The sequence below is a fragment of the Carettochelys insculpta genome, chromosome 1 (assembly GCF_033958435.1).
Source record: "Carettochelys insculpta isolate YL-2023 chromosome 1, ASM3395843v1, whole genome shotgun sequence".
Lineage (NCBI taxonomy): Eukaryota > Metazoa > Chordata > Testudines > Carettochelyidae > Carettochelys > Carettochelys insculpta.
The window spans coordinates 381,823,116-381,849,463 of record NC_134137.1 but is presented as its reverse complement, the minus strand read 5'-3'; the positions used below and the strand labels follow the sequence as shown (position 1 = coordinate 381,849,463).

The 26,348-nt window shown below is 50.5% G+C and overlaps 1 protein-coding gene across 6 annotated transcripts in view; it reads left to right on the top strand.

Annotated features, from left to right (window-relative positions):
• SHANK3 (SH3 and multiple ankyrin repeat domains 3) overlaps window positions 1-26,348 on the top strand; it is an 857,838-nt gene that overhangs the window by 581,951 nt on the left and 249,539 nt on the right. For all 6 annotated transcript variants that reach the window (XR_012642513.1, XR_012642514.1, XM_074976815.1 and 3 more), the window contains exon 14: window positions 16,449-16,562. Coding sequence is in view for 4 of the 6 variants with exons in the window: in XM_074976815.1 (XP_074832916.1) it covers window positions 16,449-16,562 (114 nt within the window). In the remaining 2 variants the exon portion in view is untranslated. The remainder of the gene's footprint in view (window positions 1-16,448; window positions 16,563-26,348) is intronic.

The following is a 26,348-nucleotide window of genomic DNA, read 5'->3' as shown; positions in this document are numbered from 1 at the left end:
CAGTCTCCTCCCAGCAGATCTCCTCCTGGATAGTGACCTGCATCAAGGAATGTTACAAGTTGGCAGGGGTTCCCCCTCCTCAGATCAGGGCTCACTCCCCTAGAGCGCGTGATTCTTCCGTGGTGTGTTTAGCCCATGTTCCTATCCAGGACATCTGCAGGGCGGCCACCTGGTTCTTAATTCATAAGTGTACGGCCCGTTATGGACTTATACAGCATGTGAGAGAGGACGCTGCAGTGGGTAGAGCTGTCCTGCAGTCCCCCTTGGGCTCCGAACCTGCCTCCTAGGCATCGGCTTGCAGTTTGGAATGCGCGAGCCATCGCTCGAAGGAGAGAAGAGAAGACAGGTCCCTGTTCTGTAACTGGTGTTCTTTGAGATGTGTTGCTCATGTCCATTCCTAAACCCACCCACCTTCCCCACTGTCAGAGTAGCCAGCAAGAAGGAACTGGGGGGCAGGGCGGTGCATATACGCTCATCCCTTGTTAAACGAGGGACATGTTTACCTACCTTAGTTCACTCTGTGAGTGAACTCCCCACTCATATGAGCCTTACCCCTGTCCCTGGGTCTCCAAGCCCCCTTGTCTGACTCCCCTCCCCCCGCCAGCCCCACAGCCCCAACCCACTGCAGCCTGACACCCCACTGCCAACTGTACTTCCCGCGACCCCGCAGCCTCAAACCGCGGCAGCCTGACTCCCCGCCGGCCCCACTGCCAGCCCGCCCCCCACCCCCCGGCCACTTGACACTCCCCCACAGCCCTAAACCGTGGAAGCCAGACCCCTTTACTGGCCCCACAGTCTGAACCCCTCCATGCTCCTGATCCCATGGCCACCTGTACCCCTGTGGCCCCACAGCCCAACACCCATGCTGGCCCCACAGCCCAAACCTGCTGCCGTCTGTAACCCCTGCAGCCAGACCCCCTTGGGGCCAGCCCCACTGCAGCTGCCTGTACCCCCCCACGGTGGCCAGACCCACCTGTGGCCCCACAGCCAGACCCCCCCACGGCTGCCTGTACCCCCTGCAGCCAGACCCCCCCGAGGCCAGACCCTTCCACGGCCACCTGTAATCCCCGCAGCCAGACCACCCCGCAGCCACCTGTACCCGCCCCCCCCGCGGCCAGACCCCCCATGGCTGCCTGTACCCCCTGTGACCGGACCCCCCCGAGGCCAGACCCTTCCACGGCCGCCTGTAACCCCTGCAGCCAGACCACCCCGCAGCCACCTGTACCCCTCCTGCGGCCAGACCCCCCATGGCTGCCTGTACCCCCTGCTGCCAGACCCCCGCCCCGAGACCAGACCCTTCCACGGCCGCCTGTAACCCCTGCAGCCAGACCACCCCGCAGCCACCTGTACCCCTCCTGCGGCCAGACCCCCCATGGCTGCCTGTACCCCCTGCGGCCAGACCCCCCCCGAGGCCAGACCCTTCCATGGCTGCCTGTAACCCCCGCAGCCAGACCACCCGCAGCTGCCTGTACCCACCCCCCGTGGCCAGACCCCCCCGAGGCCAGACCCTTCCATGGCCGCCTGTAACCCCCGCAGCCAGACCACCCGCAGCTGCCTGTACCCTCCCATGGCTGCCTGTACCCCCCATGGCCGCCTGTACCCCCTGCGGCCAGACCCTTCCACGGCCGCCTGTAACCCCTGCAGCCAGACCACCCCGCAGCCACCTGTACCCCTCCTGCGGCCAGACCCCCCATGGCTGCCTGTACCCCCTGCGGCCAGACCCCCCCCGAGGCCAGACCCTTCCACGGCCGCCTGTAACCCCCGCAGCCAGACCACCCGCAGCTGCCTGTACCCCCTGCTGCCAGACCCCCCCGAGGCCATACCCTTCCACGGCCGCCTGTAACCCCCGCAGCCACCTGTACCCACCCCCCGCGGCCAGACCCCCCATGGCCGCCTGTACCCCCCACAGCTCCACCCCCTGCCACCTGTAATCCCTGCAACCTGACCCCCCGCCGGCCCCAAACTGCGGCAGCCTGAACCCCTCCCCTGCCACCAGATTTTAACCCTCCCTCCCGCTCACCACCACAAACTACCCCCAGCCTTTAACCCTCCCCAACCCAAGGGTCAGTCACCACTCAAAAGCAGCGCGCCGGCTGCCGCTCCTTCCCCAAGTTGGGAGCCGCAGGGACTAATCAGGGGCTTTCCCTGTAATTTAACAGGAATTTAGTGCCCCTCTTACGAGTTTTCGCCTACGAGCAGAAAGTTGGGAACCAGTTGTTCTTGTAAAGCGAGGGACGAGTGTATTGGTTGCCAGATCGGCACCACTCCAGGGGGCGCTGCACCGACCCAGTGGCTACCGGCTGGGGCAAAAAGTGCTGGCAATGGGGCGTGCGCCGGCGCACACCCAGTTTGGAATGCACGTGAGCAATCGCTCCGAGAAGAAGGGACAGTTACCTGCTCCATAGCTGGTTTGGAACGCACCTGAGCAGCACATCTCACAGAACACCAGTTACGGAACAGGTGACTCTCTTTCCTGTGAGCACGGGCGCCAGTCTGTAAATGCCAGTTCGCCTGCAGATGTGGGTGCCCGTGTGGGAATCTGGTATGCCTGCGGGTACCTGCGTGCGCAGGCCAATATGCAGGTGCGCTTGCGGGTACGCCTGTGGGCGCAGGTACCTGTACACTCATGCGGGTGCACCTGTGGGCGCAGATACCCAGGTGTGCATGCGGGTACGCCTGTGGGCGCAGATACCCAGGTGTGCATGCGGGTATGCCTGTGGGCGCAGGTACCTGTACGCTCATGTGGGTGCACCTGTGGGCGCAGATACCCAGGTGTGCATGTGGGTACGCCTGTGGGCGCAGATACCCAGGTGTGCATGCGGGTATGCCTGTGGGCACAAGTACCTGTACGCTCATGTGGGTGCGCCTGCGGGCGTAGGTACCCGGGTGTGCACGCGGGTGCGCCTGCGGGCACGGGTACCCGTGTGGGAATGCTGGTATGACTGTGGGCATGGGTACCCGTGTGCACATGCCAGCCCCTCTGTCGGTGCAGCCTGTGCGTTGAGTTCTGTTGTTATGACCGGTTCCATCCATGGTGTCTCTGCTGAGGCTGCCAGCCTGGGAGCAAGGTGTAATGTGAGTTGGACTGACATGCAGGGGCCAGCCATCAGCTGCTGGATGGGCAGGCCAGTGTCCCTGTTGGTCTGGGTGGCTTATTCTAGCCTCCCTGACCTCTTTGGATCTCAACCTGTCCCTCCTAGGCACCTGTATTAACAAACTTTAGTGAAATCAGGTGTGCTGAGAGACCCTGCAAACACCTGCCGGAAGGTTGTGTGCAGCCAGTGTATTAGTGTAATTGGGCATTTTACAGCCAGTTCTTGCAATTACATTTTAATTTGTTAACCGGCAAACCCATTGTGCCAGGTGAGGTGCGGAACCAGTGTGTTGCGCAGGGCATTGGCTGCCTTTGAAAGGGGTTTGTGGGCTGTAAGGTTTGACTTATCAGTGACCTGTGGGCTTGAAGCAGTCAGAGCGCCTCAGAGCCTCCAAGCTGAAAGGACCAGAAACTAGTCACATTCACTGTGCCCAGTTGTTCCAGGGACTCGTAGTCTAGGGGGCAGTTTCTACTGCTCCTGGGTGACTTTCTTACCAGACTCTTCCAGCACCAGTGCTGGGTCACGCTGGCCTCTTCTAGGAAACATGCTTGTATATTGCCTGTTCTACACACCTGAACATGTCGTCTTGCATGGCTCTGCGCGTCCGTCTGTGCATGCATATTCTATGTGTAAGTGCAGCTGGGAGTTAGCAGAGCCAGGGCAGAGGAGGCGAAGCAAAGGGGTATTTTTCTGTCCAAGATGCTGGCTTGCTCCCTCTTACACAGGGACATTCAACAGTGGGAAAACTTGTGTTCCATTTCTCATGTGGAAAAAATAACAGCAAGAAACCCAGAGCCCAAGGGACCCAGGTAGAAATGTACCATCACAGTCTCAAGCTGTTTCCCGGGCATGGCAGTGGGACAGAAACTGGGTCAAAGTCACTGAAATCTTTTCAGAGCCAAGTCTCAGGAATTCGTGGCTGCACTGAGCCGGTTCATTGCCCTCTGTATGCTGCGATGCATTCCCATGGCTCTGGGTCCCTGACAAGAATGCTGGAAAGAGGGGTCGCTAGCCGGTGGGCAAAGGAGGAGTGGATGTGGGCAAGCCTGCATTGTCTCCCTGGGTTCCCTCAGAGGAATGTGGATGCCATGTAAAGCCATAGGAGAGAGAGGAGTGCTCTGTGGTGTGGGATTCTGATGCCGTTTGGTGCAGGTTCTGCCTTTCCATGGTGGTGATCGTGGAGCCGGCAGCTCACAGCACCTACCAAAGTAGAGTCTCATATGAGATAGAAACACTAATATCCACCTCTATCTTTTAACAGGTGGGGAGGGTTAGTCAAACCAGGCTTATAGCTATATGGCCCAGGCTTAGGCAAAGCCAAGGCACTCAGTCCCATATCAGTCCCCTTGTGCTTTACAGTGCTTTAAACCAGGGGAGCCCTGTGTACTCCATGTCTTATGCAGTTATGATGACTGCCCTGTCCCCCACAATGACTTGGAGCATTGGTGAGATTTCACAATTCTTATACTGAGTGTTAACATAAATTGTGATTTTACAATGTGTTTACAATAGACAAAATCTCCTTGCTTCCTTGCCACCCATCAGTCTTTGTTTGCAAAGTATCAGGTAGGCGCACCTTTGCTTTCTCGTGCAAATGATCTCTGGGAAACACATTCCTCCCAGCCTTCAGCAGCATTGCGTTCCTGCTGGCACATTCCTTACATCCACCAAGATGCATGATGCAGAAATGCCTAACTTGGGGAATGCTAATAGGAAGGGGGTAGGTTCAGAGGATAAAATAAAAGAACAAGTTTAAAATTACTTAGAAAAATTGGATGTCTGCAAGTCACCAGCACCTGATGAAATGCATCCTAGAATGCTCAAGGAGCTGATAGAGGAGGTATCAGAATCTTTAGCTATCATCTCTGAAAAGTTCTGGAATTTGGGAGAGATTCCAGAAGACTGGAAAACAGCAAATATAGTGCCCATCTATAAAAAGGGGAAAAGGAACAACCCAGGAAACTACAGACCGGTCAGTTTAACTTCTGTGGCAGGAAAGATAATGGAGCAAGTAGTTAAGGAATTCATCTGCAAGTATCTGGAAGAAAATAAGGTGATAGGTAACAGCCAGCATGGATTTGTGAAGAACAAATAATGCCAGACCAATCTGATAGCTTTCTTCGACAGATAACAAGTCTTGTGGATATGGGAGAGGTGGTGGATGTGGCATACCTAGACTTTAGTAAGGCTTTTGATATGGTCTCGCATGATGTTTTTATCAGTAAACTAGGCAAATACAACTTAGATGAGGCTACTATAAGGTGGGTGCATGACTGGGCTGGATAACCCTTCTCAGAGAGTAGTTATTAATAGTTTGCAGTCATGCTGGACAGACATAGCAAGTGGGGTCTCCCAGTTCTATTCAATATCTTCATCAGTGACTTAGATATTGGCATAGAGAGTGCGCTGGTCATGTTTGTGGATGATACCAAGCTGGGAGGGGTTCCAACTGCTTTGAAGGACAGGCTCATAATTCAAAACTCGCTGGACAAACTGGAAAAATGGTCTGAGGTAGACAGGATGATGTTTAGTAACAACAAATGCAAAACACTCCACTTATGAAGGAGCAATCAGCTTCATACCTCTAAAATGGGAGGTGACTGCCTAGGAGGGAGTACTGTGAAGAGGGATTTAGAGGTCATAGTAGACCACAAGCTAAATATGAGTGAACAGTGTGATGCTGTTGCAAAAAAAGCAACCATGAGTCTGGGATATTACAGAGAGGGAGCCATACTAGCAAAACAAAAAAGCTGTCAAGTAGCACTTTAAAGTTTTTTTGTTTTGTTTTGTTATGATTCTGGGATGTATTAACGAGTGCTGTGAGCAAGACACAAGAAGTCATTCTTCTGCTTTACTCAGTGCTCATTTGGCCTCCATTGTAGTGTTGTGTCCAGTTCTGGTCTCCACATTTCAAGAAAGATGTGGAGAAATTGGAAGAGGTCCAGAGAAGAGGAGCAAGAGTGATGAAAGGTCTAGGGAAAGTGAGCTACCAGAGAAGGCTGAAAGAACTGGGCTTGTTTAGTTTAGAAAAGAGAAGACTTAGAGGGGACATGATAACAGTTTTCAAGTACCTCAAAGAGGATTGCCAGGAGGAGGGAGAAAACTTGTTCTTCTAGGCCTCTGAGGACAGGACAAGGAGCAATGGGCTTAAACTGCATCAAGGGGGCTTGGATTAGACATTAGAAAATACTCCCTAACTGTCAGGATGGTGAAACACTGGAATAAATTACCTAGGGAGGTTGTGGAATCTCCATCGCTGGAGATGTTTTAGAGCAAGTAGCCAGACACCCATCAGGGATGGTCTAGAAGGTGCTTGATCCTACTGTGAGGGCAGGGACTGGACTCGATGACCTCTCGAGGTCCCTTCCAGTTCTTGTGTTCTGTGATTCTAAAGGTGCAAAACAGTACCCGGACCAAAATGTTCAACAAGCATGAACAAGCTGCTGCCCTGGGGCTGGGGTCTCCTGCTGTAGCAGAGCTCCTGCTCCCACACCAGGCTCTTTTATTAATTGAGTGGAATAAATGGCCTAACGAGTCAAAGGTGTTAGCATCACCCAGTCACTGCCAAACGATATACGGTGTTAAATCACCTTTGGGGTTTGATATGGGGTGACCTAGCTTGCTTAGCGCCATGGCAAACATGCCAATCAAAGTCCTTCAAGTTCCAGAAGAAGAAGAAAAAGCCATGATAGCATTTGAAATGAAGTGCTGAGTAAGGCTTTTACTAGAACAGTATCTCCATAGCTAGAGAGTTTTCTTTTAGCGAGAGTCTTTTGGGGGAAATTCCCTCTTTGAGAGTTGTAGGAGATTAGAGTTGTCCTTTTGGGGACTGGGGAAAGAGGAAGAGTGAGCTGGAATGAGCTGGAGGTGTCATTGCTTTTGTCTTATCCTGTTTTCTAAAAGACAAAGCAAGACAAACACACATAAAAGGGAAAAAATGAGCAGCATGAATAGGAAATGCAGCTTCTACTCTGGTTGTGGACATTGACTTGGAGCTTCAGAGCTGGGAAAATGCAGGCACAGTGAATGGTCTTATCAGCTGCTCGAGACCTTGCAAACTTCATCCCGCTGTTTAGGGCACGACTTTTAGCTGCCAGCGTGGTCACAGGCTTACAGCAGTGTAGCAAAATATCCAGTCATAACTGGCTAGGCTAGATTCTGAGTGCGCTGAACACAGAAGGAGAAGGATGGAAAGGGAAAGGACACGTGAGGAGGTGGGCAGTCTCATATCCCAGGGAGTGTTTGGGATTTAATGGTGGCAGCAGTGGCAGCATCTTTCTTTGAAGCCTGATTTCATCAGGACATCTTCCAGGATGAGTGGGACAGAGATCCAATGAGTTCCATTTTGGACCACAATGTTCCAGGGCACAGCCGGGGTGGTAGGCAAGCTGGTGGAACTTGCTTCTGGTTCCCTTGTCTCCCAGCCACCTACTGTTGTCAGACAAGTTAATCACATTTCTCTCCAAACCTTTTCTTTTAAACATCTCCACAAGGAGTGATGAGTGGAATAGCCTGTCTCCTCTTTTTCCTGCCCATTAATTAAATCTGATTTCGGATACCAGCTTTGGTTCATTGGTTTCTGCTGCCACACTCTTTTTGTTTGCCAGGCATGATCCAAACACACACATTAGTAGGTCGCCTTCTTGGAGTAACTCAGTTTTGCTGACTTCTTTTGTACCTTTACGGTTAATATTTATTGTTATAGGTTATTGTGATACCTTGTGACCTTTCACTTACCTCTCAAAGGTGGGGCAAATTTGGAGGCTCATTTATAGCGATGCTCACTTTGGACCCATCCTCTGCTATCCTGCTTGCCTGCCGTCATGACAGGACACAGCCCCTCAGCCCCTGTGTGCTAAAATGTGGCTAAAGGATAGTTAGATAAGTTAGTTGTATTCAGCTCTGTGGGGCCTGTTGAAGTTCATCCTCAGGTACTTAAGGGACTAACTGAACTGAAGTAGTCTCTGAACCATTAACAATTATCTTTGAGAACTTACGGAGGACAGGTGAAAGAACGGAGAAGGGCAAGCCCAGCTCCCTTCATTAAGAAGGAGAACAAAGGCAACCTGGGGAAGTATGTACCGGTCAGCCTAACTTCAATTCCCGAAAATATTCTGGAACAAATTATTATACAGTCAGTTTATAAGAAACTCAGGAACAGTCAGGTGATAAATATTAACCTACATGGATTCATCATGAATAAATCAATCCAAACCAACCTGATTTCCTTCTTTGACATGCTTATTGGCCTCGAGGGTGGGAGAAGCTGTAGTTGTGATATATCTTAGCCTTTGATACACTCCCACAAGGCATTCTTACAAACGAGCTAGGGGTGTATGGTCTAGATTAGATTACTGTAAGGCATGCACACAGTGTTCTAAAACCCATACTTGGAGATTGGTAATCAATGATTTGCTTTTAAACTTGAAAGTTACATCAGCGGAGACCTTCAGAGGTCTGTCCTTGGTCTAGTATCTAGTGAGGTCCCACAGCGGTGTGGCATTGTTCAGTATTTTCATTAATGGCTTGGATAATAGAGTGGAAGGTATGCTTTTCAAGGATGCCAATGAGCCCAAGGTGAGTGGGGTTGCATGCACTTTGGAGAGCAGGATTAGAATTCCAAATGATCTTGATAAATGGAAGAGTTGGTCTGAAATCAACAAGTTGAAATGTAATAAAGATGCATGAAGTGCCATGTGTACATATCCGCGGCTACAAACACTGGAATAACTGGCGAGGTGGTAGTACTGGCAAAAAGGATCTGGTGGTTATAATGGATCAGAAATAGCATATGAGCCAAAAACATGATTAGTCAAATGCATCACTTGGGGGCATATTAACAGGACTGCGGTATGTAAGACATAGGGGGCAGCTCTTCCACTCTGTTTGGTGAGACCTCAGTGAAGTATTGTTTTCAGCTTTGGGAAGCACACGGTAAGACTGTGGTTTTTCAGCCTGTGTGGTCTGCAGAGCTCTGGGGGTCCTGCAGACTGTCTAAAATTTCCAAAGGGGTCCAGGTCTCCAGTTCACATTTTTGTAGGGATCTGCCAAAATGAGACGAGGTTGAAGAGCACTGCTCTAAGGAGTAGGGGGATGTGGGGGGATGTACCCATCCTGCCCTGGCCAGGATATGGGGGCCAGGCTTCCTAGGTGGAGCAGGCCCCACTTCAGTGGCCCTGCTGGGCTTGCGCTAGGTCTAGCTCTAGTAGAAAGGCCAGAGCAGCCCTAGGAGAAAGCACTCCTGCTGCAGCTTGGGAGCAGCTGTAGCCTGAGGTGCCTCAGCCCGGGGAGCAGGCGGTCAGAGGAGCAGCAGCCAGACCCTGAGCAGTGCTACATGTCTGGATGGGGTAGGAGGTAACTCAGGGCAGGGTGCCAGGAGGCCATATGGTGAGTTCTCCGTGTTGCGGAGGGATTCCCCACTGAGCTGGTGCTTGGGTGCATGGCCACCACCGAGAGGCCCGAGCTCCCCTACCCCGCCCCTGTGATCCCAAGGACGCTGGGCCTGCCTGACCGTGATACTGACTAGACGGGGGCCTGACTACGGGCTGCAGGCTTTCGGAAGGGACGTGGAGCCGGCGGCCCTGCCACAGGGGCGAGCTGGGGAGTCAGGAAGACTGCTGACTGGAAGGGCTGGAAGGGCTACCAAACCTGAGCGGTGGGGAAGGGTAAACCAGCTGGGAAGAAAAGCCTGAGGTGGGAGCTGATGGCAGGGCTGGTATACAGAGGAAGTGGACGACATCTTCGCCGCAGGCAGCACAAGAAGTAATGGGCTTAGCCTACAGCCAAGGAGGTTGGAGAAGTCACTGGTCCGTAGTGTGGTGTGGCGGGTGGGACAATCCCCTTACACACCAGCCCTCGCCCCCACTTGGCCCCAGCCCGCTGCCCCTGCTTCCTGTGCGACGCCGGGTTGCTCTGCTTCCTGCCACCATGATGAGGTGGAGTGACCTGGCTGGGAGATGGCAGAGCAGGACAGGCTGCTGCGGCAATCCACTTCCCATAGCTCCCACTGCTGTGGTGAGTGTAGTGGGGGGCTCTCCTGTCCCCCTCCCCTAAGGCATCCCCTCGGCCACTCTGGGCCCTGCAGGTGAAGTTGGAGCAACCCCACTATAGAGGGCCTTCCTGTCCATGGCAGTTGGGGTGGCTGCCATAAGACCACCCTCCCTCCACATGCAAAGTGCAGGCTCTGGGGCAGCCACCCTAACCATCCTATGGACAATGGGATGGCTCTGTTGGTTCCTCTTAGAGGGAGCAGGACCAATGCGCCTTTGACCCCGGTCTGTGTTAGAAGAGGGAACCACAGCTTAGGAGAAAGGCGCAGTGAACCAGAGAGCTGCAGGATGCAGCAGTGAAAACAGAGACGTTCCCTGAGAGGAGAGGCAGTAAAGGGACAGGCTTTGGCTGGCAGTGCTCTGTGACCGGAACTGGACAGTGAGCCCGAAGCGGGAAGGACTGGGGGGAAAAGGGGAACTTAGGTGGGTGCCGTAGCCAAGGACAGACTGAGGACAGCTCATGGCATGCGGTGAGCATAGCAGCCACCCCTGAAGTGCGGGGCGAGCAATCAAACTGGTGCAGGGAAGGGAGTGGGGAGCTGGAGTGAGTGCAGCCACCTTAGCTGAAGAGTCTCCTTCCAAGCTGGCATGTGGAGAGACACTGGTGGCTGCTGGAGCTTCCACGCTGTTTTTTTCAGGCCGCCAGATGTTAGGAGCTGTGGAGGGGATTGACTCTGGAGGAGCCCGAAGTACGTCCTTGAGCTGGGTCCAGAACAGGCCCAGCAGAGGGTGTGTTTGGCAAGTGGGTCGAATGGGGAGTATTTGCTCCCATGTGTACATCAGTACTTGTTCAGATGAGCGAAGCTGGGAGGAAATCAGAGAGCTTCCGAGTGCGCCCTTCCTGGGGAGGCCATGAGTTCCACGTTTTCACTGTGCTATTGCCCATAAAGCATCAGGCTCTGGAAAGCATGGACAGAAAGGGTTGGGTGGCCAAGTGGCAGGATAAGCACATAGGAGGTTTGCATCCAAGAGTAGTAAGGTCTCCTTCAAGGGGGAGCACTGCAGAGAGAGAGATTGATCTAAAGGCCAAAAGGGCCATCTGCAGAGCTAGAAGCTCTGGGGGGAAGAGGTCTGTAACATGCTGGCTGATGTAGTGGAGCAGGAGAGACAGACACCTGAAATTTAATGTGGGTAAGTGCAAAGTAATGCACACTGGAAAAAGTAACCCCAAGTATACATACATTATGATGGGGGCTAATTTACTTACAACTAATCAGGAAAGAGATCTTGGGGTTATCATGGATAGTTCTCTGAAAACATCCACGCAGTGCGCAGCAGCAGTGAAAAAAGCAAATAGGATGTTAGGTATTATTAAAAAAGGGATAGAAAATAAGACAAAGCATATTTTACTGCCCCTTTATAAAACTAGGGTACGCCCACATCTTGAATATTACATACAAGTGTGGTCTCCTCACCTCAAAAAAGATATTTTGGCATTGGAAAAAGTTCAGAAAATGGCAACTAAAATGATTAGGGGTTTGGAACAGGCCCCATATGAGGTAAAATCCTGAGCAGTTTGGAGAGGGTGAGTGAATAAAGAAAAGTTATTTACTTATTCCCATAATTAAAGAACTAGAGGACACCAAATGAAATTAATGGGTGGCAGGTTTAAAACTAACAAAAGAAAGTTCTTTTTTGCACAGCGCACAGTCAACCTGTGGAACTCCTTGCCAGAGGAGGCTGGAGGGCTAGGACTGTAAGAGAGTTCAAAGAAGAGCTAGGGAGATTCCTGGAGGTTAACTCCATAAAAGGCTATTAGCCAGGGGGTAGGAATGGTGTCCCTGGCCTCTGTTCATCAGAGGCTGGAGGTAGATGGAAGGAGACAAGTCGCTTGATCATTGTCTGTGGTCCACCCCCTCTGGGGCACCTGGCACTGGCCACTCTCGGCAGACGGGATGCTGGGCTAGATGGACCTTTGGTCTGACCCAGTAATGGCCATTCTTTTGTTCACCTGGTGTAGGTGAGACTGAGAAGAGGGAGTTGAATCAGAAGGCTGAGCTGGGTACAATGAAGTAGACACAGCATTATGGACTGTAAAAAGACAAGTCTATAGTGTAGTCCCAGGAACAGTGCACGTCCCAAGACAGGCAAGGCACAGTCCTCTCCATGAGGGTCATTTCAGTGAGGGAGTGGTCGGGGGGACAGCGGTTGATTTCTTGGGGGTGCAAGTCCTCACCAACTCACAGTGCACGCACTGGGCTGATTGCCTTTGTCAACCTGGTGCTTGGCTGGGAGCTCGCTGCTCCAGGAGAGGGACATACCACACACCTGTCCCTTTTTATCCTAACCCGGAGACGCTCGACAAGTCTATGTCCTATTACTAGAACCCTGCAAACAGTATTAAGTCACCAGGACTAAACGGTATTCATTCAAGAATTCTGAAGGAAATCAAATGCTAACTTGCAGAACTACTAACTGTAGTGTGTAACCTAGCATTAAAATAGCTTCTGTAACAAATGACTGGAGGATAGCTGCTGTGACATCAGTTTTTAAAAAGGGCTCCAAAAGTGATCCTGGCAATTACAGACTCGGCAAACTGGTTGAAAACTGTAATAAGGAACAGAATTGTCAGACACGTTGATGAACATAATTTGCTGGGGATGAGTCAACATAGTTTTTGTAAAGGGAAATGATGCCCCAGCAATCTAGCAGAATTCTTTGAGGCAGTCAACAAGCGTGTGGACAAGGGGATCCAGTGGATATATTGTATTTAGATTTCTAGAAAGCCTTTGACAAGGTCCTCCACCAAAGTCTCTTGAGCAAAGCTGTAATGGGATAAGAGGGAGGGTCCTCAGATGGATCCATAACTGGCTGAAAAATAGTAGCTGAGAGGTAGCTGTGTTAGTCTGTATTCTAACAAAACAAAGCAGCAGTCATGTAGCACTTTAAAGACTAACAAAATGATTTATTCGGTGATGAGCTTTCCTGGGACAGACCCACTTCTTCAGATCAATCACATTCCAGTCCAGACTTGATTATATAGCACAGAGGTCCAAAAAAAATTGCAATAAAAACTGACAAATCAAATACAGTGGGGTAAGGGGAGGGGGATGTTAAGCGTCTCGCCTGAGATAATTATGAACATCTAAAGACAGGAGACAGCCCTTGTAATACATGAGATAGTTGCTGTCCCTGTTCATACCAACCGTTAATGTGTCAAATTTAAATATGAACCTCAATTCCCAAATCTCCCGTACTGAAATTCGACACATGGACATTTGGTATGAACAAGGAGTTCTTGTGTCACAGTGCAAGGAGGTGATAGTCGCTGTGTAGGGCTATGACAGTACAGAGAAAAGTGTTACATCAGGTTAGCTAGCCTGCTTTAGGTAAGTTGGGTTAAAGCGGTAAAGACATGGTGACTTGGCTCTTAACGTGAACTGCACACTCAAATTCAACCTCTGGCTCCCTAGCAGGCTATGTCTGGAAGAGCAAACTCCCATTAAAAGCCGGGCTGCCAAGGCTTGGCTGTTAGTTTGAGCTGTGTTAGCTAGCCTTTGTCAGGTAGTAGGACTTAAGAACACACCTTTTTGCTGTACAAGTACCTTTCGTGACACTGATGACACTACACAGAAACATGGGCTGCTGAAACAAGTCTGTATTGTCAGCTCCTTACTGTCTCATTGGCTCCACCTGATGGTGATCAAATTCAGATCCACCCTCTGTGCTCCTTGAATCTCAGATGCTCTGTTCTTTCCCGGGAGTGGTACTGAGCAAGTCTTCCTTGTTCTCCGTCCCAGTGCAGGTTCGGTTCATTTACTCTTCTGGCTCAGCCTGCAGCTGAGGCGTTGGCATCACACGGGTGGCGTGGGCTTTGCTAATTCGCCTGTGGGTAAGAGCCCGTTCTGCAGCTCCATTTGCTGTGGCCTGGATGACAAAGGTGATGAATCTCCTGAGTGCCTAAGTTGTGGGTGAATGGGAGCTGGCAGGGCTCCACCTGATTGAAACTGTGGCGGCTGGGGGGATCACCAAGGAATCAATGGTGATTCTAGGGACTTGGTGTCCTGCCCGTTGTTACTCAGAATAGCCCTCTGGTCCTGTGGGGTCCTCCAGGAGCAACAGTGTTGGAGGCCATTTCTTGCCACCTGTGGTTGCTGTAAAGTTCCTGACCAGCACTGTTGCATTTGAGTCTTTCCTCACCACGATCCAGGCATTTCACCTGCAGACTGGGCTCTGCTTCTGTGGGCAGCACCTGCAGAATGCAGGCCTTCTTGCTGGGTAAAGCCTCTTGCAGGGAGTGGGACACATGCTGTGGGATCTGCACTGGCTTCCCAGTTGCTGTAAGAGTTCACAAAAGGTGATAGATTTGACTTACAAACCTTCAATGATTTTGGCCCTTACTACTGCAGGGGACCCAGTGAGGTGTCAGCTGGCCGGTGCCCTGGCTCAATCAGTAAAGGGCTGCTGGCAAGATGCAGGCAAGGGACCCTTGGTGCTGAAATTTAATTCTTCCCTTGTCCTACTTATCTTCTGGAGCAATTTGAAGGCTTCTTGGTTTTCTGAGGCAGCTGGGAATGACTGGTGCAGGGAAGGAAGGCTAGTAGTAACTCCTGAGGTGCTGGGAGGATTTTGCCACTGATGTTGAAGTGCCGTGGCAGTAGCTGAGACAGCTGAGCTGTGTCTTCACTCTTGTTAAAAGAGCAGGAGGATGAGGTCACTCAGGTCTTCACTCAGGTTAGCAACTTGAGTTCAGGCCCAGGTTCCTGTACAGGCCATAACAGGAGTTAAATCTGCATTGCCTTGTCCCCGCTGCTGTTTTAACCTGAGTTAGGTAGCCTGAGGTAAGGACACATCATCATCTCTTTTGGCAAAGAAGATGCTTCTTAGAGGCAGCATTTCTAGTTCTGGGAGCATGACTGGGCTCAGACTCCTGGGATCTAATTCCTGCTCTGACACTCACTTCCTGTTTGGCTTTTGGAAAATCTCTGGCCCCTGCATGCCTCAGTTTCTCTGTTTGTGACATACTGACAGTACTTCCCCGTTCCTGGGCGACCTCTGAATTTGCAAAGGCAGCACGTTTGTGATGCTGAACTCTGGTTTCCCAAGAGCCTCTGTTGTATGTGAAACCTGTGTTTTCTCTTCCACGGGTTCTTGTGAGCAGGGGGATGCTCTTGTCTCTGTCTGCACACACACCAGGTCTCTCACTTTCTAGCTGAGGAGTCTGGAAGGACTGAAACAACCCTTTCTCAGGGCTCTCGGGTGGTTCCTCTCCCTGTTGCCATACTTAGACGCTAGACTTGTGTCCCATGTTGTGCATGTTGGGGCTGGTGTTGTTCAACCTCTTTATTAATGACCTGGATGAGGGACTGGATTGCACCCTCAGCAAGTTTGCGGATGACACAAAACTAGGGGGAGAGGTAGATACGTTGGAGGGTAGAGAGAGAATCCAGAGGGACCTGGATAAATTGGAGGATTTGGCCCAAAGAAATCTGATGCGGTTCAACAAGGAGACGTGTAGAGTCCTGCACCTGGGACGGAAAAATCACAAACATTGTTACAGGCTGGGGACTGACGGGCTCAGCAGCAGTCTGACGGAAAGGGACCTAGGGGTTATGGTGGATGAAAGGCTGGATATGAGTAAACAGTGTGCCCTTGTAGCCAAGAAAGCTAACGGCATACTAGGGTACATTAGGAGAAGCATTTGGAGCAGATCTGGAGAGATTGTTGTTCCCCTCTCTTCGGCACTAGTGAGGCCACATCTGGAATAGTGTGTCCAGTTTTGGGCACCCCAGTATAAAAAGGATGTGGATGTGCTGGAGCAGGTTCAGCGGAGAGCAACAAAAATGATTAAGGGTCTGGAGCACAAGACCTAAGAGGAAAGGCTGAGGGATTTGGGCTTATGTAGTTGGCAGAAGACAAGACTGAGGGGTGATTTAATAGCAGCCTTCAATTTCCTGAAGGGGAGCTCTAAAGAGGATGGAAAGAAACTGTTCTCAGTGGTGTCAGATGGCAGAACAAGGAGTAATGGTCTGAAGTTGAAGAGGGAGAGGAGTAGGTTGGATATTAGGAAAAACTACTTCCCCAGGCGGGTGAAGCACTGGAATGCGTTGCCTAGAGAGGTGGTGGATTCTCCATCCCTTGAGGTTTTTAAATCCCAGCTTGACAGGGTCCTGGCTGGGATGACTTAGCGGGGGTTGATCCTGCTTGAAGCAGGGAGCTGGACTCAATTACCTCTTGAGGTCCCTTCCAGCCCTGTGATTCTATGATTTAATGTCCACAGGCTGTGCACTTCAGTTTGACAGTTCTGTACTTTACACTGCTCCTCTCCCAGCTCTGAGCTGTGTCTTTGTTTCTCTTCCCATAGTGCTCAGTATCGGTGAGGGTGGCTTCTGGGAAGGAACTGTGAAAGGACGGACTGGGTGGTTCCCGGCAGAATGCGTTGAGGAAGTGCAGATGCGACAGTATGATCCACGACAAGGTAAGCTTTCTTGCTTGGGTTGGGTGACTGTCTCAGATGCTGGGATGAGCAATCCCTCTGCAAGGCCACCATGTATTGTTCCCATCGATTCAGATTTGCTGATTTCTACTTGCACAATATTCTCAGGCTGCCCACACTCTGCTCTGGGTACCCAGCCTTTAAATAGATACCTGCAAAAGCAAATGATGTAGAAAAGGTAGAGGGGTTGCACTGTATGTAAGAGAGCAGTATCATTGCTCAGACTTCCAGTATCAAACTAAAACCTCTTGAGAATCTTTGGGTTAAGATTACAGGTGAGAGCAAGAGGAGTGATGTCATGGTGGGTTTCTGCTGTAGACCACCAAAGCAGGAGGATGAGGTAGACAAGGCTTCCTTCAGAAAACTAGTATGTTTCCAGACAGTAGTTACTGGTTCTCCTGGGGGACTTTAGTCACCCTGACGTCTGCTGGGAGAGCAATACAGCAGTGCAGAGACAGTCCAGGAAGTTTTAGAGAGATAGTCACTGACAACTTCCTGGTGCAAGTACTGGAGGAACAAAGCTTCCCTGTTGCTCATAAACAGGGAGGAATTGGTAAGAGATGTCGAAGGAGGTGACAACCTGGACGTCAGAAAAGCAGACTTCGACTCCCTGAGAGAACTGAAGGGCAGGATCCCTTAGAGGGTAATACAAGGGGGAAAAGGAGTCCATGGGAGCTGTCTTTGTTTTAAAGAAGCATTAAAAGACCGTGCACAACTTGACTTGCTGCTCACAAACAGGGAAGAACTAGTAGGAGAAAGAGAAGTGAGTGGCAACCTGGGCTGCAGTGATCACGAGATGGTAGATTTCAGGATCCTGACAAAAGGAAAAAAGGTGAGCAGTAATATACAGACCCTTGATTTCAAAAGAGCAGACTGACTCCCTGAGAGAACTGGTGGGCAGGATCCCTGGGAAAGAGGAAAAGAGTTCAGGAGAACTGGCAGTATTTTAAATTAGTCTTGCTGAAGGCATAAGAATAAACAATCCTGCTGCATAGTAAGAAATATAAATATGGTAGGCAACCAGCTTGGCTTAACTGGGAAATTCTTGGTCAGCTTAAACTCAAAAAGGATGCGTATAAGGAGTGGAAACTTGGACAGATGACTAAGGAGGAGTATAAATATATGGCTGGAAAATGCCAGGCAGTAATCAGGACAGCAAAGGCACAATTGGAAGTGCAGCTGGCAAGAGATGTGAAGGGTAACAAGAAGGGTTTCTACAGGCATGTTAACCATTAAAGGGCTATCAGAGAAAGTGTGGGGTCATTACTGGATGAGAGGTAACCTAGTGACAGATGATGTAAGAAAAACTGAAGTACTCATTTTTTTTTTTTTTTGCTTCAGTCTTCACGGACAAGAACAGCTCCCATACTAAGGTGTCAAGTATCAGAGGGGTAGCCGTGTTAGTCTGGATCTGTAGCAGCAACGAAGGGTCCTGTGGCACCTTATAGACTAACAGAAAAGTTTAGAGCATGAGCTTTCGTGAGTTAACTCACTTCTTCAGATGCTGGTCCTGGAAATCTGCAGGGCCAGGTATAAATAGGCCAGAGCAAGGCTGGGGATAACAAGGTTAGCTCAGTCAGGAAGGGTGAGTTGTATTGTCATCAGTAGATCTGGAGGTGTGAACTCCAAGAGAGCGGAAGCTGCTTTTGTATTTAGCCAGCCATTCACAGTCTTTGTTTAATCCTGAGCTGAGGGTATTGAATTTGCAGATGAATTGTAGCTCAGCAATTTCTCTTTGGAGTCTGGTCTTGAAATTTCTTTGCTGCAGGATAGCTACTTTTAAATCTGCTACTGTGTGGCTTGGGAGATTGAAGTGCTCTCCTACGGGTTTTTGTATATTGCCGTTTCTGATGTCTGATTTGTGTGCGTTTATTCTTTTACGTAGAGACTGTCCAGTTTGTCCGGTGTATATGGCAGAGGGGCATTGCTGGCAGATGATGGCATAAATTACATTGGTAGATGTGCAGCTGAATGAGCCCACGATGGTGTGGCTGATCCGGTTAGGTCCTGTAATGATGTTGCTGGTGTGTATATGTGGGCAGAGCTGGCAACGAGGTTTGTTGCATGGATGGGTCCCTGAGATAGAGTGACTGTGGTGCGGTGTATAGTTGCTTGTTAGGATTTGTTTTAGGTTGGCAGGTTGTCTGTGAGCCATGATAGGTCTGCCTCCCAAGGCCTGTGAAAGTGTGGGATCATTGTCTAGGATGGGTTGTAGATCCCTGATGATGCGCTGTAGAGGTTTTAGCTGAGGACTGTAGGTGATGGCTAGTGGTGTTCTGTTGGTCCGAACATGAAGAACAACAGAACACCACTAGCCATCACCTACAGTCCTCAGCTAAAACCTCTACAGCGCATCATCAGGGATCTACAACCCATCCTAGACAATGATCCCACACTTTCACAGGCCTTGGGAGGCAGATCTATCATGGCTCACAGACAACCTGCCAACCTAAAACAAATCCTAACAAGCAACTATACACCGCACCACAGTCACTCTATCTCAGGGACCCATCCATGCAACAAACCTCGTTGCCAGCTCTGCCCACATATACACACCAGCAACATCATTACAGGACCTAACCGGATCAGCCACACCATCGTGGGCTCATTCAGCTGCACATCTACCAATGTAATTTATGCCATCATCTGCCAGCAATGCCCCTCTGCCATATACATCGGACACACTGGACAGTCTCTACGTAAAAGAATAAACGCACACAAATCAGACATCAGAAACGGCAATATACAAAAACCCGTAGGAGAGCACTTCAATCTCCCAGGACACACGGTAGCGGATTTAAAAGTAGCTATCCTGCAGCAAAGAAATTTCAAGACCAGACTCCAAAGAGAAATTGCTGAGCTACAATTCATCTGCAAATTCAATACCCTCAGCTCAGGATTAAACAAAGACTGTGAATGGCTGGCTAAATACAAAAGCAGCTTCCGCTCTCTTGGAGTTCACACCTCCAGATCTACTGATGACAATACAACTCAGTCTTCCTGACTGAGCTAACCTCGTTATCCCCAGCCTTGCTCTGGCCTATTTATACCTGGCCTTGCAGATTTCCAGGACCAGCATCTGAAGAAGTGAGTTAACTCATGAAAGCTCATGCTCTAAACTTTTCTGTTAGTCTATAAGGTGCCACAGGACCCTTCGTTGCTCATACTAAGGTGCTAGACAATGCAGTACAGGAAGGTGGAGGGCAGCCCTTAGTGGGGAAGGAATGGGTTAAGAGCTACCTAGAAAAACCAGATGTACACAGATCCATGGGTCCGAATTTAATGCAGCCAAGGGTACTGAGGGAATTGGCAGAGGTCGTTACCGATCCTGTGGCCATTATCTTTGAAGACTCTTGAAGATTGGGAGAGATCATGGATGATTGGAAGAAGGAAAACGTAGTGCCCATGTTTAAACAAGGAAGGAAGGACGATCCAGGGAACTATAGACTGGTTAGCCTTATCTCAATCCCAGGGAAAATAATGGAGGGGATCCTCAAGGAATCCATTTTGGAGCACTTGGAAGAGGGGGAAATGATCAAGAGTAGTCAACATGGATTCACCAATGGCAAGTCCTGCCTGAACAATCTGATTAGCTTCTATGATGAGGTAACTGGCTCTGTGGACATAGGGAAGTCAATGGATGTGATATACCTTGACTTCAGCAAAGCTTTTGATGCAGTCTCCCACAAAATCCTTGCCCATAAATTGAGGAGGTGTGGATTGGACACACGGACTATAAGATGGGTAGAAAGCTGGCTTGATGGTTGAGCCCTATGGATTGTGGTCAGTGGCTTAATATCTGGATGGCATTCAGTTTCAAGTGGAGTGCCCAAGGCACTATGATTCTACTCAAGATGCAGGAACAAACCATCGGAGCTCAGTTCTGCGGTGGGTTTTATTTGTGGTCATTCATGATCTGGGTGACGGATGGGTTTGCACTCTCAGCAAGTTGCTGAGTGACACTAAGGTGGCAGAAGTGCTGAAGGGTAGGGAAAGGCTCCTCAGTGGTCTATACTAAGTGGAGGATTGGGCCGAAAGAAATCTGAGGTTCAGCAAAGACAAGTGCAGAATCCTGCACTTGGGATGGAAGAATCCCAAGCACTGCTGCAGGCTGGGGATGGATTGATTAGGCCATAGTTGTGCAGAAAAATATCTAGGGGTACAGTAGATAAGAAGCTGGGTATGAGTCAACAGGGTGTCCTTGTAGCCCACAAGGCAAATGGCATATTGGGGTGCGTTAGTAGGAGCATAGCCGGCAGATTGAAGGAAGTGATTATTCCCTTCTGTCTGGCACTGGTGAGGCCACATCTGAAATATTTTGGCTCGTGTTGGGCACAATACAGGAAAGATGTGAACAAATTGGGGAGAGTTCAGCAGAGGGCAACGAATACGACTAGGGGTGGGCTACATGACTTGTGAGAAGAGGCTGCACAACTAGGCTTATTTAGTCTTCAGAAAAGACATGAGGGCAGGCATTTGATAGCAGTCTTCACCTGAAGGAGGGTTCCGAAGAGAATGGAGCCCCAGGGGATTGTCAGTGGTGTCAGGTGACAGACAACTGGGGAGATCTACGTTGGATGTTAGGAAAAATATTTCACTGGGAGAGTGGTGAGGCAGTGGAATGGGTTGCCTGCTGAGGTTGTGGAATCTAATGTTAAGGTTGAGGTTTCTAAGGCTCGGCTTGACAAGCCCTGGCTGGAATGATTTAGTTGGGGTTGGTCCTGCTTTGAGCAGGGAGTTGGACTTGGTGTCCTCCTGAGCTCTCTTCCAACCCTAAAGTTCTGTCATTTTATGAAAATAACACATTATAGTCTACTCGTTTTGTCAGCGATTGTCTTGCTGCTCCCAGTCCAGAGTCCCCACCTTCAGCACGTTCCGTGTCATGACTTGTGTTTGCTGCCCATTGGGGTCATTATTTAGTCCTACAAGGAAATGGTTTCTAATGCAACTACTGAGTGTTTGGATGCCAAATTTGAGATGATTGAGATGTCCCCAAGTGAGTGACTCTTGCTCTTTCAGCAGTGGCTGTCAGTGTTGTAGAAGCTGTGATTCAAAGGGATTTCTGTCCCCTTAATCATGTCTCGGCTTGTGCTTGCATAAGGAGCTGGCTCCCCGGAGCATCTCGTGCTTTATTTATGACATTCTAATGCACTGAAAGCAAAGTGGCTGATTGACATGGAAGTGCTTTGCTTTTTCTGCCAAGAGCCTTATTCAGCACCATCTGCTGACACTGGCTTAGTGGGAATTGTTCACGCCAGGGAGCTCTGGTCCCCTGGAACAGTGCCTAGTATGGCCTGAGTGGCTAGCAAGGGGCCAGTCCATCTGGTGCTTTCCATACACCTGAAAAAATCAGGTTATTCACAGAATCACAGGCACATTCTCATGTTCCTCAACTAACATCGTATACGCCATTATGTGCCAAGAATGTCCAGATGCTCTGTATATTGGACAGACTTCAAACTCTGTCAGAAAAAGACTTAATGGGCACAAAACAGACATCAAAACATTCCTGATCCACAAACCAGTTAGTCTACATTTTAATGGAGTGGGCCATTCTGTTAATGACTTAAGAGTCTGCGTCTTACTGAAGAGTTTTCAGTCTGCTTTAGAAAGAGAAGCTGCTGAACTCTCTCTTATATTCAAATTCAACATATTAACACGTGGTTTGAACCGGGATGCAGATTTTCTGGGACATTGTAGGGGCTCTTTGCCATACTTGGCTTAATCTAATTCTTGACTCTCCCTCCCCCCCGCCCCCTGCTCTCTGATTTGCTCACCTTGATAATTTTTTTCTGATTTGTCAGCTTTGAGTACTGTTTTTGGTTCCCTATGCCTTAAATATTGAGTCTGTTCTGGTCTGGCTATGGTCTGAAGAAGTGGGTCTGTCCCACGAAAGCTCACCTAATAAATTATTTTGTTAGTCTTTAAAGTGCTACTTGACTGCTTTTTTTTTTTGATAGTAGATAGACTAGCCCGGCTCCTCTCTGTCACTATCTGAAAAAAGACGTAAGTTACATATGACCCTCCAAAGAGGCTCTGTTTGTGGGCAGGGCCTTGTGGGAAGGAGGCCCTGCCAGAGCTCTTCCAAAAGCTGTGTAAGTCAGGCAGTTTGCTGCTCTGTGCACAGGATGGTGGCAGGTCTGGGCATGGATTCCTCAAGTGCCAGTGGAAGGCACTGTTAATTAACACCCTGTTGCATAGGGCAGTGGAAATGCTCCACACTTGAAGTCACTGGAGTGAGGGTTCCTGAAGTACAGCTCCCCATTTCTGAAGCTTGCTGGATTTCACCAGTGTTTTTTGCACAGACCCAGGGCTCAGACCCTGGCTTTGATTGCCCCTTGTTTGATCTCGGTGTGTTTGCTGCACGTTGGCCCTGTGGTGCACTTAGCCTGTTGGGAGGGAAAAATAGAAAACTTTATTACAGGAAGATTGCAGTGTGGCTGCCCAGAACCTCTCACGCCAGATTGCAACGCCTGCATGCTGAACTACTAGTCAAGAGCGTCAGGCCAGGCAGCCTTCACGTGAGCCATATGGCTTAGGGGTTATGGACGGTGTCTGGGCTTCAGCTCCCCATAGTACTGCATGTTCAGACCTCCCCTTGGCAGAAATCTGAAAGTGAAATATGGACCAGCTGCCCCCAACAAACAGTGGGGCTTTGCTCTTGTTTCTGAGATGTGCAACAGAAAATCCAGCAGGTGCCAAACCGTTCTGATTACTGTGAATTTTTGTGGGAAGGGCAGCAAATGGGGCTGGAATGGGAGGAACACTGAAGGAGTGATATGGAGCTGGGTGGCAGGGTACAGGGATGGGGGGCACCTGTCAGCCCCACATTCTCCCCTACTGTGTGGGGGGACTGGAAAGCCTGTCTCTCAGAGGCTGAACCCTCTGTTCCTATGGCCATGTGTTGTTGTGAGTTGTGCCCCTTTCCCATCATGTCCCTGTGACCCACCTAAGGTTTGGGCTGCTTACATGATCATCCTGCGTGGTCCTGTGACTTGGGAGGGAGGAGGACACCGTGACTTTCTGCAGTGTCACAGAGTGGCTGGCCCCTTTAAGGGGAGCTGACCTCAGCCCCATCTGTGATGCAATTAGTTCACTTCCCCTAGGCCTGTGATGTGGGGGTCATGTCACCTCCTCACAGATACTGGGATGGACATAAGGGCAGTGGCTTCAACTTCTGGAAGGGGAGCTCTAAAGAGGAGGGTGAGAAACTGTTCTCAGTGGTGTCAGGTGGCAGAACAAGGAGTGATGGTCTGAAGTTGCAGAGGGGGAGGTGTAGGTTAGATATTAGGAAAAACTACTTCCCCAGGTGGGTGGTGAAGCACTGGAATGCGTTGCCTAGAGAGGTGGTGGATTCTCCATCCCTTGAGGTTTTTAAGTCCCGGCTGGACAAGGTCCTGGCTGGGATGACTTAGTGGGGGTTGATCCTGCTTGAAGCAGGGGGCTGGACTAGATGACCTCCTGAGGTCCCTTCCAGCCCTGTGATTCTGTGAGCCAGAAATGGCCATGCTCAAGGCAAGATGCCCAGGGTGCGGCAGTTAGTGGAGGGAAGGGCCAGTCTAGCCAGAGTGGGGCAAAGACTTGTTTTATGCTGTTTTGGACTGTGTGGAAGAGGCTGCTGAGCTCTGGGGAGACTGTCGGAACCAGTGGAAGGCAATTCAAAGGGGGCAGGAGAAGTGCACTCTCTGAGCCCCAGGAGGAGGGCTGTGGGCTTCCCCCAGCTGTGAAGAAAGGGTTTGGGCCTAGTGGGCCCTGGCACTGCGTGAAAGGGTAGGTCAGTTGGACAGCCCTCCCCTTGCGGTTGTATAGAAATACATGGGCCGGAGATGCTAACATCACTCACCAATGTCCAACATTAGACAGCATTACTAAAGGTCCTTGCTTGGTCACCAGAACTGTATCAACACAAACTCACGTAGTCTGTCTGGTTGTCTTGCACCTGCTTGTGACGCTTCTTGCTGACGATAGCGTGACCTGCTTTCTGTGGTAAGTTCTGAACCAAGCAAAAGTTAGAGATTAATTGTCACAACAGCCCATCTGGGGGAATCTGTTCTGATACCTTGAACTGTCTAAAGCTTTTAAGGAGCCCCAAGAAGGAGAGACGGGCCGGGCTGCTGTAGGGCCGTCATAGACCAAAAGGGGACTCTCTAGAGGCAGCACACTCACTTCTGGTTGTAGGGCAGTGCTGGCTGCACTAAAGCATTGAGTGCAACTTTCCGCCTCTCCAAAGTCCTCCAAACTCAGCGTACTGGAGAACGCCGTAACATTTCCCATGACTCGTGCGATGGCAAATGGTCCCAGTAAGGGTTCATTTGTGCAAATGGTTCCTGAGCTACAACTCTCTTGGGGGCGAAACCAGTATTTTCCAAATCAGCAGATTGACACTTCCCTTGCATACATCTGGGGGTCAAACCCTGGCCCTGATTTGCCTGTCACATAGCCCGTACCTTTGTTATCAGAATTGGACCTGATAATACAGGTTGTAAACCCTAAATCCAGCACTCTCTGGTCCAGCAACATCCCTCGTTTGGCAGGTCAGGGGATGTCACCGCACCGGAGAGCAGGGCAGGAGGGTGCAGGCCATGTTCTCTGGCAGTCAGGGTGGAGGGAGCCTACAGTGGAGACCGCATCCCCCCAGGGGTGCAGCTGTGCAGGGCTACGGCTGGCATCCACCGGCAGCCCTACGGGGCTGGGGGCAGTCCCCCTGTGGACAGAGCTGGCTTTTCCCAGCAGCCCCGTGGGGCAGCGTCCAGCTTCCTCCAGCAGCTGTGCAGGCCTGGGGGCAGCCACATAGGACTTGAGCTGCATCTCCAGCACCGGACTGGAGCAGGTTTTCCCAGCAGCTCCCCAAGTGGGGCCAGGGCCAGCGCCAGCTTCAGCTTCCCCCGGCTGGAATGGAGTTTGTCATCAGTTCTGTGTAGACTGGCTGAAAGCTGCACACACATCAAGGCAAGCAAGGGGACTGACAGGAAGCCCATTGTCACAGTACCTGTGGTCATTGGCCATGAGCTAGACCCAGGCATTCAGTGTGAATTGCACCCTGACCTGGGGCAGAAATCTAGGCAAGTTGCTCCTGTCTACCTCTTTCCAGGGCTCTCTCCTTTGGGGAATGCACCGTGCTAGCTTGTGTGCCTGACGTACAAGGGGCTCTTTTCTGAAAGCTAATAAATCACACATGCTGCACAGCTACGTGAGTACAATTTCTGGGCATGCTGCTATTTCCCACCTGCTGATTTATTGTAGCACTGCACCGTGTTGATTCACTGCCTTGTATATTCTCAGGCCGGAAAGGATTCTGTGATTAATCTGTTTTGACTCTTACATAATACGGGCCGTAGGATTTCTGTGAATTAACAGCAGTTTGAGTCACAGCCTGTCTCTTACAAAATGGTCCTGGCGCCCGAGACTGTGAGTTACCTTCGTACCCTCTGCTTCTAGTACAAGGCAGCTTTGACTGTGTGTGGCTGGGTGCCAGCTCCCTATGGCCACCAGACACCTAGGCAGTCTCCTCTGGACTGCACAAGCTGTGTCCTTGCCTTGGAGGTTATCAGCAGAGGTACCTTTGTCCAGGGTTCCCTCTGGCTCTTTTCCATCCAAGGGTAGAATAAATTTGAGGAGTACCAGGGCATGTGCAGTAGTGTACCGCCAATAGCAACACACACTCCCAGGTGTGGGAGGCTGGGGGGCTCTGCTAATCAGCGGGGCAGCGCCTGACTCTCTCCTGTGCGGCCGCCCCAGCGCTCAGCTCACTGGGACCCTGCCTGTGTC